Source organism: Aulonocara stuartgranti (assembly GCF_965226115.1).
Source record: "Aulonocara stuartgranti genome assembly, chromosome: 19".
Classification (NCBI taxonomy): domain Eukaryota; kingdom Metazoa; phylum Chordata; class Actinopteri; order Cichliformes; family Cichlidae; genus Aulonocara; species Aulonocara stuartgranti.
This window is the reverse complement of record NC_138955.1, coordinates 28,610,176-28,627,667: the sequence shown is the minus strand read 5'-3', so window position 1 is coordinate 28,627,667 and position 17,492 is coordinate 28,610,176. Positions and strand designations below refer to the sequence as shown.

The window sequence follows — 17,492 nt, the reverse complement described above, 5'->3', positions numbered from 1 at the left end:
CTTCTAACATTTTTATTTTTTTATTCCAGATATTTTATCTTTTGGTTTCGTTCTCTTGTTTTCTTACTAGTATAGCTTATAATTTGCCCTCTTAAGTATGCCTTGAAAGCGTCCCATCTCACACTTGCCGATGTTTGATTTGAATTGTGCTCAAAGTATTCATTAATTTGCTTGCCTAAAACTCAAGAAACTGTTTGTCTTGCATCCACTTCAATTGAAACCTCCATTCAATTCGAGTTTTAATCAGTTTTGACTCTATGAAAGTCAAAGTAACGGCTGCATGGTCAGATATTATTATTTCCTTATACTGTATACTATATCTTTTGTATAAGGAGCCAGCTCAGTTGATGCCAAAAAGTAGTCTATTCTGGAATACACTTTGTGTGTACCTGACCAGCAAGAATATTGTAATTTGGTTGGATTTTGATCGCGCCATATGTCGGTTATATTGAACTCCTTCATAAATTGTTTGATCACCTTTAGTGTTCTATTGTAAGTGTTATCCATGCCTGACGATTTATCCTTCTGTGGGTTCAAAGAAAATTGCAATCCCCAGCAATTATACATTTACCTTGTAAATCTGAAATTTTAAGAAATAAATTTCTATAAAAATGTGGATTATCTTCATTTGGGCCATAAGTATTAATTAAATTGAGTCTAGTAGATAGTAGGTTACCTTGTAGTATTAAAAACAAAACGTCCATTAGAATCTTGACGCACATGCTCAACATGAAAAGGTATGGATTTGTGTATCATTATCATAACGCCCCTAGAACTGGAGGAGTAAGGAGGTGATAAAATTTGACCTGGCCATCTACGTTTGATTCTATTTGTCTCACTGCCTAGCATATGAGTTTCTTGTAGAAACACAATTTTGGCTTTCAATTTCTTGATCCTACTAATGACTTGTTTTATTTTTACTAACTTGGGTTTCAACCCAGCCCACGACCACCACTGCGACTACTACAACAACCAGGGCAACTACAACGACAACCAGAAAACCCACCACAAAAAGGCCGCTGATCCATACTACTACAACCGCAGAGAGGGAACGGTACCCACCGAAAACCACCCCAGCTGGAGATAACCGCACTGACAAACTCAACAGAGATCCACACAGCCGCAAGCTACCCATCACACACAGACTCCCAAAGACCAAACCCACCAAGAAGAAGAACGGTGGAGACAACGTAATCTGTAACATTCATTTTAAAGATAGATTTAATAGATTGACTTTGTATTTTAATGGGTTTCAGATTCCTGCTATTTATAGAATACAAAACACCTGGGTATATATTAGTGCTAAAACCATACATTACATAAATTTATAAATAATATCCATGAGTACATATGCAGCACACTTCTTGCTGATTACTTTAATTGCTTTTCATTGGAGCTTTTCAAATGAAATAGCTGTTTAGCAGCCAACATAACTCATTTCACCATCATTTTTTGTGTGTACAAAGAAAAGTTTACCACGACACCAGCTCAAGACCAAATCATTCTCACAATGTTTGAATCAGTGAAGAAAATGAAAAATAATATCTGCTTTTGTGCACTGGTGTTGACTAACGAGTATGAAGACAAGTATGAGCCTAGCAAGCCAACAGCAAGCAATCCAGAGGAGTCAGAAGTCATCACTGTTATCACTCCTACCAGGAAGGGAAAGCACGATAAGCATGACAAGAAGAAGAAACAGAATGACAAGGGTGCCAAGAAAGCCGACAGAAGAGGAAAGCCAGGAAAGGAGGGAAAGATTGGGGGAAGAAAAATGGAAAGAAGGCGTCAAAGTGGACTATCCAAAGCCCACTAAAAAGCCAACGCCACCACCAAAGGGTGCCCTTGCCTCCTTTCTGGATTACTTTGAAAACAGGAGGCGGCTGCTGGTGAGACGTAATAGCATGACATAATATTGACAGTTCATAAGAGGCTCTTTCACCTGGCAAAACTCCAGGCTTCGAGCTTTGGCCAGAGGGAAATGTCAGTACTCAGAGCACCATCGCTAAGTGTGAGGACAGGTTTAACATTTTGGCCAAAGTGCTTATTTGATTTCTTGCCAAAATACAGATGAATTCAAATGTCAGACTATGGGCATCTGGAACAGTTGATTATTAGCCTATTATATTTCAAACACAGCCACTTCCTGATAAGCAGATAGCATGGACTTCTCTGCACCCAGCCAAAAAATGGCTCCAACAGATGAAGCATGATATGTGATTTAATTTCTGATTTAGCATTACCTCAGTAATTAATTGATGTTGCCTCCTTTCTGTAATAATCTAAATATCTCCTCAGTAATTAACTGAGTTTTCTGTCAAATACAACTATCAGCCAGCTTTATGCTAAGCTAACTGGCCAATAGCTGTAACTTAATATATTTCCCAAACAAACTCGAGAATGGGATCAATCTCTTCATCCAACTTGCAGCAAGGAAGCAAATAAGCAAAATTCCCTAATATCTCAAACAGTTTCTTTAAAGAAAGACATCAGCACTACAGTAATGAATGCAGCTATAAGAGAAATTAAAAGACACAGCCATCAGTGATCCAACAGACGTGCCTGCCAAACTCATTAGTCAAACATGAAATTAGTGCTTTTTTTTTCTGGACTTCAAATTTTGATCAACTGGATAGGTTTTGAGTTGGGAAGTTGAGCATTACACCATTCTGAATCACTGAGCAGCTGGCAGTGTGGAGCAGAAGGAAGTGACCTACAGTTGGTGCGGCTCCAATAAGGAAAGACTTTGTTTTCCAAGACAGAGTACTGAAATGTTCTAAAGACTCACATCAGGACAAATAATTTATTGTTGATTAATTTTAAACTAGTCAACAAACAGGTAAGCACCTCTGTACAATTTATTGTACAGTGTCACTTCTTTATAGTGAAGTGGTAGGGTAGGTAGCACAACCATCATCCAGGTATTTGACCGACTGCACAGCTGTGAGCTAACAGACTGTGCGGCTCTGTTTTGCAGCCAGTATAGATTCTTATCACAGTGGTGCTGTGAACAGGCTGGGAAAATATGCCCCATCGTCCGCCTGCAGGTTAATGTAAACATCACCTCTGCAGCACACTGTATTTGCGCGCACGTGTCACAGCATACACAGGATACTCTAACCTCCCTGTTTCCACTCCCTCCCTTCCTCCAGCTGATTACATCCCCCAGTGAGGAGAACAGTATGTATGTTCAGCAGAGGGATGAGTACCTGGAGTCTGTGTGTGAGATGGCCATCAGGAAAGTCTCTATCATAACTATTTTTGGCTCTTTGACCAACTCCACCATGAAAATCGACCACTATCAGATAGGTAAGTAGTTCCATATGCAGTGTGAGAGGGTTCAATCCATTTTTGTTTTTTTGCTCCTTGTTTTGACATGGTATGCGCCACTTAATCGCTATTAACTGTAGCAAGTCTTTCAGTTGCTCAGCCAGGAACTTTTTTTGAATAGCTCATGTGGCTCTCAATTTGGAGCAGATGTTTTCCGGACGTGCAGCATTTCTCAACTGCAACATTTTGAAACATTTTTGAAGTTTTCAGCACTGAAGATGGATTTCCCAAACAGCCCTTACATGCAGCAAAACACTGCAGTTAACCAGCAAAAGGTTGTAATTCTAAATCAAAATCATGTTTCCGCTGTCAGTAAATCTTCCTTAGGATGACAGAGTCATCGTAGATCCAGCTAAATGCTTTTCCTGTCATTTTAAGAGCTGCTGCTTTTCTGTTCAACTTTGTGAAAACACAGAATACTCACATGTACTATGAGGAAAACAATATTAAACCAGTAACACAACAGTGGGAACTTCTGTGCACCACACAAAAACAAACAAAAAAACCCAAACAAGTTAACTAGAAACACAGAACAACAAAGCAGTTAGTCCAGGTTTATTTTTATTGCCCCGATTTACAACAACAGCCATCCCAAGTTGTTTTATATACTAAAGACCCTGCAATACAAGAGAGTTTGACTTTAACACGTTGTCTACTCAAGCTTGCTCTCTACTTAGTACTGAAATAAACAGACTCAGGCATTCTGTCATAAATGTAAGTAAGTTTGAATGTTTTTAGGAATACAGTAGATGTGATTTGCCTTAAAATACCATTTTTCAGGGAAATGTTGTTGTGTGAGTGCTGTCCATACTGAGACTCTGGCAAGGAAAAGTGTCTCCTGCCATGTCTGCTGTCCTGTCCTTGTACCTTCCTCACATTATGTCAAACTAGATGTGTTCAACAGAGATCTCTGCTCCCACAGTCACATCCAGAATGCGCACCGACTCTGCCAAAGCCACAGTGTTTTGTGCTTCTCTGTGCAGGTGATACTAAACAGTGTTGACCTCTGAATTCAGTGATTCGGCTCATTTACCATAATACCGTTGCTTATTTTAGTAATTACACTTTATTTGTAGCTAGAGGTAGGAATGCCTCCAGCTTCCAATCCAAAATGTGATGAGTTCAGCAGCTATGAAGTACAGGAGTCTGTATAACATGTACCAGGAGAGCAAACCAGAGTGCATACCTTTCCTGTGCATCATCTCCTGCGGAGTTGATGTGTAAGCTGGAGACATTTAATTCATCACACCCACATGCACACAGAGAGCAGTTATAACAGTGCTTGAAAACCTACTTGTTCAAATGCAACAAAACTGCTGCTGTTTTTGTGAGACGCACTGCGTCATTTGTGCTTGGCTTCTATTTTGAGACATTTTATAGCTGTCTCAAACCAGAGGCTGCGGTTGATGTGTGTTAACTGCTCTTTGTTAAGCTTTTTAAGTCTGTCACTCAATGTGCAGATGAGGTTTTATCCAGACATCATGTTTTTATGTAGTCACATTGTTGTGACCCACCTCTGTTGGTAAGTCTTCATTCATATTAATTATGAAGGCTTGATTTAAGTTTAGGTTAAGGTAAGCAACAGTATGTAAATGAATCTCAAGAAAGTAAATGGAAGTCAACATAAGAGTCCTTGGAAGTGAGAGAAACGCACTGTGGGTGGTCATGTACAAACAGCTGGTCCTTTCAGCATTGCCCCTCCTCTGGTTACAGTGACTTCATCTTTGGGTTGTAGCCTAGCTGGCCAAGTGTATGTTTTGCATATAGACCATATTAAAGAATGTTTGCTGTACATATCTGTGTGTGCAGTCTGTCTTCTGCCACCTACATGTACTGGGGGTTTCCTGACTTGATTGCTCATACACATTACACAGCAGAGAGTGGGCAAACCAGCCACCAAGAACACACTGTTCTGTGGTCCGTATGTCATACACACACACACGGAAGGAGCTATGATTAAAGGCTTTGGTCTGCATAAACACCAGCTCCATTAGACTTCTGAGACATCCAACCCTTTTAGATCTCAGCTGCTGTCTGTCCAGTTTGTCCTGCATGCTTCAGTTCTGCTCTTCACTCAAGAGTCTAATTCTTAAACTTCTCAGACAAATTTGTTAAAGGAGCAGTTTTTTGAAATCAGCATAGATAACTAAACTAAAAGAGGAGTAAGCATATTAACTGGGAAACAATTGCTCTTCATTTTACGTTAAGAAATATGACTGTAACATGCCTTAAGCTGTTTTTGTATCTGCCCTGTACTTTTCTAGCCTTTTGAAGCCATAACCATTTGAATAATTGTCAGGAAAAAAACAAAAAAACAAAACAACATTCAGAAGACTCACTGTCACCAAGCAATCACTTGGTGACAGTGAGAAGAAGAAAAAGAAAAAACTCCTTTTGAACAGGAAGAAACCTCAGGTTCAGTGAGAGGCAGCCATCTGCCGCAACCGACTGGCAGTGAGGGGAGGGAGACATGACAGAAGACAGATTAACCAATAGTGTGCAGTTTTCCTTCTTTCCCCAATTTTCCCAATCTGATATTCCGGGCAATATATTAGATTTACATTTGACTTTTGGACCATTTCACTAAGATTCCAAATACAATAAATGTTATGTTCCTTTGATTTTAACAGTTAATTGATATTCTTTAAAGGGGAAATTAGTACCCCCTTTAAAGTAGGAAAGTAGATATTGAATCCTTCTAATGTGCCTTTATTTCTCCAGGGAATGACAAGCCTATGAAGGGCTTTCGTCAGGAAGACCTGGTAAACCAGGATCTGATCACAGAGCTGAGGAAAGAGTTTGGCATGACCTACGAGGAGTTCTACATGGTCCTCACAGACACTGACATGAGAGTCAAGGTAGAGACTTACTCTTTCTAAGCAATATAGGAGGATTATGTGAAGGCTGTGGCTCTATAGTGTAGTGGTTTGCACATTTGCCTAACAGTGAAAGATCCCTATTTAAGTACCAGGAGGAGGAAAAAAAATCCCTTGACAGCTGTGTCGGGAAGAGCATCAAATACACCAAATTAAACACAAGTATACCTGTTGTAGTGACTTGTGAATAATTTAATTCAGGTTTAGGTAAATAGGGCCAGACCACAGTCACATCAAGGCATGTAAAATTGATAATAAAGGGGCAGCCAAAAGTAGCTAGTATGTGATGGGCAGCCCCATAACAGAATGGCCGTGCTGTGTAGATCAATTAACTTGTTGAATACTTAAATTAATGCGGTGTGAATTTGGAAAGCATGTAAGTCAAGCTGTTTTTTCACTCTAAAATGTAAAGATGTCCCCTAAATGAACCACACACACTCACGTCTTGATTCAATTCAATTTTCAATTCAATTCAATTTTATTTATATAGCGCCAAATCACAACAAAAGTCACCTCAAGGCGCTTCATAGATACAGAGAAAAGCCCAACAATCATATGACCCCCTATGAGCAAGCACTTTGGCAACAGTGGGAAGGAAAAACTCCCTTTTAACAGGAAGAAACCTCCGGCAGAACCAGGCTCAGGGAGGGGCGGCCTTCTGCCACGACCGGTTGGGGAGAAAGAAGGAAGACAGGATAAAAGACATGCTGTAGAAGAGAGACAGAGGTTAATAACAGATATGATTGAATGCAGAGAGGTCTATTAATACATAGTGAGTGAGAAAGGTGACTGGAAAGGAAAAACTCAATGCATCATGGGAATCCCCCGGCAGCCTACATCTATTGCAGCATAACTAAGGGAGGATTCAGGGTCACCTGGTCCAGCCCTAACTATATGCTTTAGCAAAAAGGAAAGTTTTAAGCCTAATCTTAAAAGTAGAGATAGTGTCTGTCTCCCGAATCCAAACTGGAAGCTGGTTCCACAGAAGAGGGGCCTGAAAACTGAAGGCTCTGCCTCCCATTCTACTTTTAAATACTCTAGGAACAACAAGTAGGCCTGCAGAGCGAGAGCGAAGTGCTCTAATAGGGTGATATGGTACTACAAGGTCATTAAGATAAGATGGGGCCTGATTATTTAAGACCTTGTATGTGAGGAGCAGGATTTTGAATTCAATTCTGGATTTAACAGGAAGCCAATGAAGGGAAGCCAAAACAGGAGAAATATGCTCTCTCTTTCTAGTCCCTGTCAGGACTCTTGCTGCAGCATTTTGGATTAGCTGAAGGCTTTTCAGTGAGTTTTTTGGACATCCTGATAATAATGAATTACAGTAGTCCAGCCTGGAAGTAATAAATGCATGAACTAGTTTTTCAGCGTCACTCTGAGACAGGATATTTCTAATTTTAGAGATGTTGCGCAAATGGAAGAACGCAGTCTTACATATTTGTTTAATATGTGCATTGAAGGACATATCCTGGTCAAAAATGACTCCAAGGTTCCTCACAGCGTTACTGGAGGCCAAGGTAATGCCATCCAGAGTAAGAATCTGGTTAGATACCATATTTCTAAGATTTTCAGGGCCGAGTACAATAACCTCAGTTTTATCTGAATTAAGAAGCAGAAAGTTAGCGGCCATCCAGGTCTTTATGTCTTTAAGACATTCCTGCAGTTTAACTAATTGGTGTGTGTTATCTGGCTTCATGGACAGATAGAGCTGGGTGTCATCAGCATAGCAGTGAAAATGAATGCTATGTCTTCTAATGATACTGCCTAAGGGAAGCATGTATAATGTAAACAGAATTGGTCCTAGCACTGAACCCTGTGGAACTCTATAATTAACCTCAGTGTGTGAAGAGGACTCTCCATTTACATGCACAAATTAATTAATTATCGGAAATAATTAATTACATAAATATTTACAACAAATGTAATTAATTAATTAATTATTGACACATTTAATTAATTAATGACACATTTAATTAATTATTGACACATTTAATTATTTATTTATTTATTTATTTCACATTTTAATTAATTATTGCCACATTTAAATAATTATTTAATTGTGTATTTAATTAATTCATTTTGGCACAGTTGACTCCTTCAGGTCTCACCATGAAATAATTTTATCTGTCAACCTCACCCATCAAACTCAGGAGGCGGGGTTAACACTGATCGAGTCAAAACCATTGCTTTGGCCTGGTGGCCATTGTTTTTAGCACACAACAACCGGCATGTGGAAACTAACAGAACTGAACTTTGAAAAACCCTGTTTGTGTGTCACCAAATACTGTTTTAATATTTTTTTTAGCGAGAATGTAGTGATTTAATCTTCATATGTCTGGTCGGTTTGTCAAGATACAGCCTCTTTGCAAAAGTGCTTCGATGATTTTGGAGATGTCTGCCCAGGATAGACCCGTTCGCCTCGCAAGCAATCAAGTTATTACCACTGACAAAGCGCAGGCCCTGGTACACAGCTGTAATAACCCCCGCTGACACTGACTTCTTTTACTGAGGTTATATTTATCGGGGTTTTATTTCCTGATGTTCTTATGTGTCCTACGTGTTTCAGTCGCCAATTCTGAATTATAACTAACATTAAAAACATGTTTAAGGAGGAGAGAGAGCAAATAAATTCGATTAACAGCTGATCTTTGGGTTTTTGTTCAGTAATCAGCGTGACCTGCGTATAAACGTATAAAAGAGATAACGTTGGTGTTTCCGTCATGTAGTAACTGCTGGCTTTAACTGTACAAAGGTTGTTCGACACTATGAAACACATACAGACTTCATGATGTTCGGCTAATATTTTTATTGTGAATAGTAATCATGAGGGTAAACGGCCCTGTACACCACGGAGCGAGGTCAGCATATCCACGATATCGTCAGCTCTATGAGTTAACAGTTTCCCAGCTGACTAGTCTAACTGACATGTACGAATATGTCACGGGTCATATCAATATGATTTTACAGAAGATCATCCTTATTACTGCCAACTATTCCAGAGACATGAAAATCTACAGCATAAAGAACAAAAAAATATAGCAGTCTAACGCAACACTGTAACAGAGATGAACCGTCAGTTTGTCGCAGATCAAAGTGGAATGAAAGTGATTGGTTGAACAGGTGTTCGTGATCTGTGTTTTCTGCATTTTCATCAGCGTACGAGACTCAGCAGCAGATTAGAATAACAGTTACACATTTAATAAATCACCAAATGAATACACGCAAGAAACGAGCAAACCTGTTCAATCCGAGAATTTGAGTTTGTGTTCCCTCAGCTGCAGACTCGCTGCTGTTTAAATGTTTGAGAGGAAGATTAGATATAAAGCAAACGTCAAACATAGACTCAGTCTGCGTTCACATTTGATATGAGGCCAGGACGGATAATGGCTGTGTCCTGTTTGAAGATCATATATGTAAAATTGTTGTCTGACCTCCGTCGATCCAGCCGCTCAGAGTCCGTGGTTACCATGGTTACTGCATAAGCACCTATAATGTAAACAGCTGACACAGCGGAAACCTACCGGGAGCATGGGTGTTTATGTTTTTCATTGCAAAAGAACTGTCTGTCTATGTTTCAGTGCCCTGGTCTGCCACAGTTTCCACCAGCCCCACTCCAGTCTCAGCAGTTTAGTGACCTGACTGTTCCATTTTTAACTTTTGGTGTTTCTGCCTATCACAAGATTGATAACTTCAGTCAGCACTGTAGTGCATCATTCTCACATCAGAGGGACATTTGAATACTGTTTTATACAGCATATGACTGAAAGATGAATATCAAGCAGGCATAAGTGTGATGTTTATTGAACTGAGATCTCCTACTGTCATTTCTGTTGCTGGAGATGTCCACTCTAATTTAATTTAATTTAATTTAATTTAATTTAATTTAATTTAATTTAATTTAATTTAATTTAATTTAATTTAATTAGTTTGCTGCTTTGAATTATATGCAAACATGTCCATGTGGATTATATAAGTTGCTTGAGGAAGAGAAAATATGTTCATCAAAAGAAGACAGTTGAGGTACTCGGGGCATCTAACCAGGATTCCTCCTGGACTCCTAGGTAGGTGAGGTGTTTTTGGCCATGTCCTACTGGGAGGAGGTCTCAGCGGGCTTGGGGAATACTGTGTCCTCCAGGATGAGCTGGAAGGCATGGCTGGGTTGAAGGAAGTCTGTCAAATTGATAAGCAGAGGAAGTGGTGCAGCACCTGGTTCTGTTTGTAGAAGCTCAGATGTAGGGGCAGCCAATCAGATGAAAGCTGGCGTAAATAGAGGAGGGGTTGGGGTGGGGGCTCCAAAAGACTGTAGCATGCAAAACCACTACTTTGTACAATTTCTGTCGTCTACAGACAAAATCATCTTAACTTGTGATCTTGTAAGCTGCTGGTACTTGAGTTGTTTTATGCCTTTGAACAGAGCCTGGTGGGTATTTGGTCCTGCTTCTGGCATCAGTGCTAAGTTACACTAATCCAGCTGCTGGGTGTAATTTGTTATTAACTGGACTAGTTCATTTATCTATCTCTAGTATGCATTTGAAGAACTCATAATCTTCTGTGTTCTCCCTAGCTGCCCTGGGCTTATCCGTGGCCTTCATCTTAAAATTCAGAGACAACATGTTCCATGTGCTGACTGGCCAGTTCACTACTGTTCTGGTCACAGGCCTCTCCCTCTTCCTCTTTGACTTCCACCCTTCGCTGGACTTCTTCCTCCAGGCACCCACGGTCCTGCTGGCCATCTTTATCTACAATGCCAGCTGGCCCAAGGACCTGGAATATAGCCTGCAGCGGGAGAAACTACGGGTCATCAACGGGGAGGTGTTTGAGAGGTCAAGAGGGGTAGGAGACAAACCACAAATCCTCAGTAGTCACGCACACAAGCCCACACACTCCTTTTCCTCACACAACTTCGCTCACCTAACCCCGATGTATATCCACTTCCTCTACTCCCGCCCACATACCAAGTGCTCTGCAGGAAACTTGGCTCTTGTTTCTCTGTAATGTCATTTCTTGAGTGCAAGAGGAAACCTGATTCCCAGCTATGAAAATAGCATCCAGGCTCATGCTGGAGCCTTACTTCATAGAATTCCTTTAGTAGTCAAGTGTTTTTTGATGGAAGAAGCTATTTAACAATACAGTAGTCTGTGGGGATACTATCCTGGAATTCTTTTCATCCCCAGCGTCCTGTTCTGTATTGAAGAAACCCTGTAAATCAGGTGAAATGCCAGGTTTCAGGTGTTTGTTTCTTTGCTAGAGCACTAACAAAAATACCCTCTCCATTGGCAGCCGTGGCTTTAAAATGCACGGTACTTCCCCGGTGTTTTTCGGGGAGTAAATACTGCCCTCCACTTTCTGAAAACAGAAAAAAGATGTGCACAGTGCCTCAATGTCTGCAGATTTGTCCACTGGATTTGATCACTTGTTCATTCATTCTGATGCCTTGTCTCTTTTTTGTGTTGCAGGACAGTGAGGAGCTCGAGCTCCTGACAAAGGCAAATGCAGACAGTGTTTCTGATGAAGAGTCCTTGTAGTAATGATAGAGCTCACTCCCAAGTATCCAGAGGATACTCTGCATCTTTCCTGCTGCTGATATCGAACTGGACAATTGACTGGATGGAACATGGTCACAGATTGTCTGTGAAAGCATTTATTTGAACAGTGATAAGCAGGTAAACGGTGAAAGATACTGTTGATAGATTATATGATAGACTCCTAGAATTAAAAACAAAGTGTTTAATAACAGAATTAGCGAAATGTGTATATTTTGGAAACGTGCCTGTCTGTGGATGACTGCTGTCATTCATATGGGGGAAAGTACCAGCAACGCTGTTTGTTGGAAAATAAGTGATACTTTTGGATTCATTATGGATTCCTTTTATGGACAGTGTATTTCTTTACATGATTCCTGTTGTACATGCTGCTATTTGACTGCTTGCTGGTGCTGGACGTCTAAGGACCAGAAACTGCAGTTTCAGGATTGTTTTGATAATAGATTTGTTTGAAATTGTGGTGATTTTGAATCTTTATCCACACTATGATGAATTCAGTTTGTATTGTACTGTGGAAGAGGCAGTTTATTTTTTTATTTGTTTATTTTCTGAGCCAGAATAAGTGGCATTGACATAATTGCCACTAATGCCTGACTTTCTGTCAGCACCACAAACTCCCTGCCTCTCTTACTTGGGGCTTGAATATTTTCTTGTTAAACTGTAAAATAACATTGTCTAAAGATTGTTGTTTGTGCCATTAAAATCCTCACGTGTGAATGCATTTTCTTGTAAAATAAATGGCAAGTTGTTTTACTTCTGTGCAAGTAATGCAATTTAATACAATCGCTGATGTCTTGTCATAAATTTGTGCATTTATTTAAATACTGAGGTTTTCTGGAGGAAGACCTAAAGGGTACTAGCTGCTCTAACTCCATGTTTTTCTTCTATTACTTTGCACATGCTTGATAGCTGTTTTAGCTCCCTATCAGTTCCTTTAAGCCAACTCTTAGATAGTTTACCCACCTGCTGAATAACAGTGTTCCACACCCACTAACATTATACAGATCCAAGAGAAAAGAGACTGTAACGCAGTCTGATGTCTAAGCTTTAAATGAACAAGACTCACTTGTACATACACTTTGGCCATGTTTAATACAAACTCTGTCTCTTGCTCTATGGCAGCTGAGAGATGCTCCAGCCTCCCCATGCCCTTAATTGGATAAGTGGAAGAAAATGGGTAGGTGGATTCAAGCCCTTCTTACTCGCAAAGTGTTTTTGCAAATGTGATTGCATTGAGGGGACAGTAAGTTGAGAAGGTCTAAAACTACTGTAGATATTACAAGTACGGCAGGTTGTTTCAATCATTACATGACCACTAAAATATACTTGGAAATATTTTTCCACTTTTGCCACTAGGGGGAGGTGTTGCTCAAAAGATTATTGCAGCGCATTGGCACTGAAAGTGAGACAAATAATTTAAAGGACCTGGTAGTAAACAAATGTTTATTTTCATATAGCCATATAGAAACAAAGAATAAATAGAAACAATGTATAGCAACAGAAACTTTACAAAAGAGAAATAATGTGATGCTTTTAATAATATTATTGGTAACTGCACTTCAAATGCAACAGATGTCCAATAAAAATGTTCTATTATCTACAAAATCAACGTGTGTGCTGAAACTATGTAAGTCTGATCTAAAAAAGCCTGTTAGAGATGACACACGATGCAATAATGTTTTAAGTTGAAATAAACAAAAAAAAACAAACCCGGCAAAAACTAAAGTACGCAATCCATTTCTGAACCTTCAGGTTCATCCATAAATTTACTGACTAACCAGATCTGACGCTGCTAAGTATAAAGCAGCGTACTATGCTATATAGGGAATGTTAAAGAACTGGATATGTGAAAGCATTTTTCTTCCCTTCACTAAGTGCTACAAAATAGTCGTCTGTGCCAACTGCCCGGTGGGAGATGGGAAAGACACACAAAGGTTTTGGGCCAAAGGAAGGTAGCACCAAGGACCAGCTGCAGGCCAGTGTGCATCATTGGAATGCACGCACCTTTTATCACCATACCCCTGGTGATAGCCATCCTGATAACCGTGTTCGTTGATGGTAACCATAGCCACCATATTAGTCTTCAGGGCAGCGCATGCGAAGCCACTGCTGGATGGCCATCTCCTGTCTGCGGAGCTGCATAGCAGGCACGTGCAGAGGGGGGGGCTAGAGGGGCTTGAGCACCCGCCCCTTTCCTGATGGGTGCCCAAAGTGCCCTTTTGTTGAGGCAACTTTTTAAAAAAATATATATATATTTTTTTTTTTAATGTGTGTGTGCGGAGTCCTGTCTGTGCCCCTCAACAATAATATTTAACTATTAATCACAGTTTTGCTAAATAAAAGGATCTGGCTTGCATCAGTCACATGATCACATTTAACCAATGATCGCCCTTGACGGCAGAACGCGCTGGTTACGAGCCGGGAACGAGCTCACAAAGAGCACGCGCATTTTTAGCGGTCCGGAGCTGTAGGAGAAACACAAGTTAACTCAGAGACACAGACTGATGCGACACAACCAGTAAGTAGGTGTACAGCGTGCACTGTAGTGTGTAGCACACAGGAGTATTAGCTTATTAGCTTAAATGCATATACTATTATACGAAATGCATATACTATTATATATTGTACATATATTTATTAGTTTCAGATGTAGCCATTCTTGTATTTTGCTTGTTTACATTATTGTATTTTGCACAACTCTGTTGCTTGTGAAGCTCGCACACAAGAATTTCACTCACATGTGCTTTACCAGTGTACCTGCACATGTGATGTGACAATAAAAGTGATTTGATTTGATTTGATTTTTGATTTATTACGTACACGTTGGTAAGCTGTCTTGTTGCAACTGACGAACTGAAACAAACGAGCGTGCTGTGTGTGCAACAGCGCGACAAACATTACCTGTCCTTTTATTAACTGCACATGTAGTGCTGGTCACAGCTGCTGGCTACCTGTGTAAGGCTGTCATGGGTCTGTAGCTCTGTCACCGTTTTAGGGAACATATTTAGTTTTAAAGTAAGTTTCCGGGCTTTTCCTGCCTTTCTGGAGGGATTATATTTCACTAAAAAACAATTTAATATGCATGTCCACATAATTATGCATTATTATAATTATAATATATTAAAAACACACGCTGTATTTTAAAGAACATACATTAAGAAGCAGATTATATTAGATTTATATTTTAAATAAGACAAAAGTTGGATTTTACAGCAGTAAAATTATTGTATCTCTACAGTTTAAACATGTAATAAGCTTTGCCCTGCACAGAGTGGATAGTGAAACAAATGGAATCATCATAATGACATTATTTCATATTTATTACTTCCCCCTCCTCATTGCTTTATTATTGTAACTCTAGTTGGTTTTTGCTCTTGGTGGCGCTGTCACTTGGTGTTCGCTCGCTCTGTGGTAGAGTATCACTTCCTGTTCCTGCTCAAACACAGTGGTGTTTCTGAGTAGCTTATTTGCTTAGCGATTTAATTAACAACTTTTAAATACATTCTTCTTTCATAGTATAATCTTCACGTGCTTCCTCCGAAGCACACTTTCTGTGTACTCACTACCTAATTTATAGCCAAAGTATTCACTCACTGTCTCTGTACTGTCTCGCTAGCCTAGCTTAGCTCGTAGCCGACTCATTAGCACCATGGCTACTTCACCTGTCCCTCCTGCACTTTCTTGCTCATTGTGTCAGATGTTTAGTTACTCCTCGGCCTCCTTTAGCAGTAATGATATCTGTAACAAATGTAGCATATTTGCAGCGCTGGAGGCCAGGATTACTGAATTGGAGACTCGGCTTCGCACCCTTCATTCACCCGCAGCTAGCCAGGCCCCTGTAGCTGGTGCAGCCGAAAATAGCGTAGGCCCCGCTAGCTGTTCCCCGGCAGGTCCCAAGCAGCTGGGGAATCAGGGCGGCTGGGTCACGGTGAGGAGGAAGCATAGTCCTAAACAGAAGCCCCAGGTACACCACCAACCCGTTCATGTGTCTAACCGTTTTTCCCCACTCGGCGACACACCCGCCGGGGGTCAAACTCTGGTAATTGGCGATTCTGTTCTCAGACATGTGAAGTTAGAGACACCGGCAACCATAGTCAATTGTCTTCCAGGGGCCAGAGCAGGCGACATTGAAGGAAATTTAAAACTGCTGGCTAAGGGTAAACGTAAATTCAGTAAAATCATAATTCACGTCGGCAGTAATGACACCCGGTTACGCCAATCGGAGGTCACTAAAATCAATATTGAATCGGTGTGCAACTTTGCCAAAACAATGTCGGACTCTGTAGTTTTCTCTGGTCCCCTCCCCAATCAGACCAGGAGTGACATGTTTAGCCGCATGTTCTCCTTAAATTGCTGGCTGTCTGAGTGGTGTCCCAGAAACGATGTGGGCTTCATAGATAATTGGCAAACCTTCTGGAGGAAACCTGGTCTTGTTAGGAGAGACGGCATCCATCCCACTTTGGATGGAGCAGCTCTCATTTCTAGAAATATGGACAAATTTATTAAACCCCCCAAAATATGACTATCCAGAGTTGGGACCAGGAAGCAGAGTTGCAGTCTTACACGCTTCTCTGCAGCTTCTCTCCTCCTGCTACCCCCCCAAAAACCCATCTCCATAGAGACTGTGTCAGCTTCCAAAAAGACAAAAAACAAACTAAAAACCAGCAACAAACAACTTAAACATAAACAATCACAAAGAAAGAACAATACAGTATCCACATCTGAACCAAAGAGTAAAACAGTGAAATGTGGATTATTAAATATTAGGTCTCTCTCCTCCAAGTCTCTGTTAGTACATGACTTAATAATTGATCAACAAATTGATTTACTCTGCCTTACAGAAACCTGGTTGCAGCAGGATGATTATGTTAGTTTAAATGAATCAACACCCCCGAGCCATTCTAACTACCAGAAATCTCGAAGCACAGGCCGAGGGGGCGGTGTGGCAGCAATTTTTCACACCAGCCTATTAATTAATGAAAGACCAAGACAGACTTTTAATTCATTTGAAAGCCTGATGCTTAACATTGTCCACCCCAGCTGTGAAACTCAGAAACCAGTCTTACTTGTTATCATCTATCGTCCACCTGGGCCTTACACAGAGTTTCTGTCTGATTTCTCAGACTTTATATCTAATTTAGTTCTGAGCTCAGATAAAATAATTATTGTGGGTGATTTTAACATCCATGTAGATGCTAAAAATGACAGCCTCAACATGGCATTTAATCTGTTATTAGACTCAATTGGTTTCTCTCAAAATGTAAAAGAACCCACCCACCACTTTAATCACACTCTAGATCTTGTTTTAACATATGGCATCGAACCTGAACATTTAACAGTGTTTCCTGAAAACCCTCTCCTGTCTGATCATTTCCTGATAACATTTACTTTTACAATAATTGATTACACAGCGGTGAAGAGTAGACTTTATCAAAGTAGATGTCTTTCTGAAAGCACTGTAACTAAGTTTAAGAATATAATCCACCCACTGTTATCATCTCCAATGCCCTGTACCAACACAGAGCAAAGCAGCTATCTGAACGCTACCCCAACAGAGGTCGATTATCTTGTTAATAATTTCACCTCCTCACTACGTACGACTCTGGATACTGTAGCTCCTGTGAAAACTAAGGCCTCAAATCAGAAGTACCTGACTCCGTGGTATAATTCTGAAACACGTACCCTAAAGCAGATGACTCGTAATCTGGAGAGGAAATGGCGTGTCACAAATTTAGAGGATCAT

The 17,492-nt window shown here is 40.3% G+C and overlaps 1 protein-coding gene across 1 annotated transcript; it reads left to right on the top strand.

Annotated features, from left to right (window-relative positions):
* Nucleotides 1–1,780: 1,780 nt before the first annotated feature.
* Nucleotides 1,781–12,532, top strand: LOC309695589 (coiled-coil domain-containing protein 80-like). The gene is made up of 5 exons (XM_082516332.1): nucleotides 1,781–1,886; nucleotides 3,150–3,306; nucleotides 6,049–6,185; nucleotides 10,771–11,039; nucleotides 11,663–12,532. The coding sequence occupies exons 2-4, from the start codon at nucleotides 3,180–3,182 to the stop codon at nucleotides 10,801–10,803; spliced, it is 297 nt and encodes a 98-aa protein (XP_082372458.1). The 5' UTR covers nucleotides 1,781–1,886; nucleotides 3,150–3,179; the 3' UTR covers nucleotides 10,804–11,039; nucleotides 11,663–12,532.
* The last annotated feature ends 4,960 nt before the right edge of the window (nucleotides 12,533–17,492 follow it).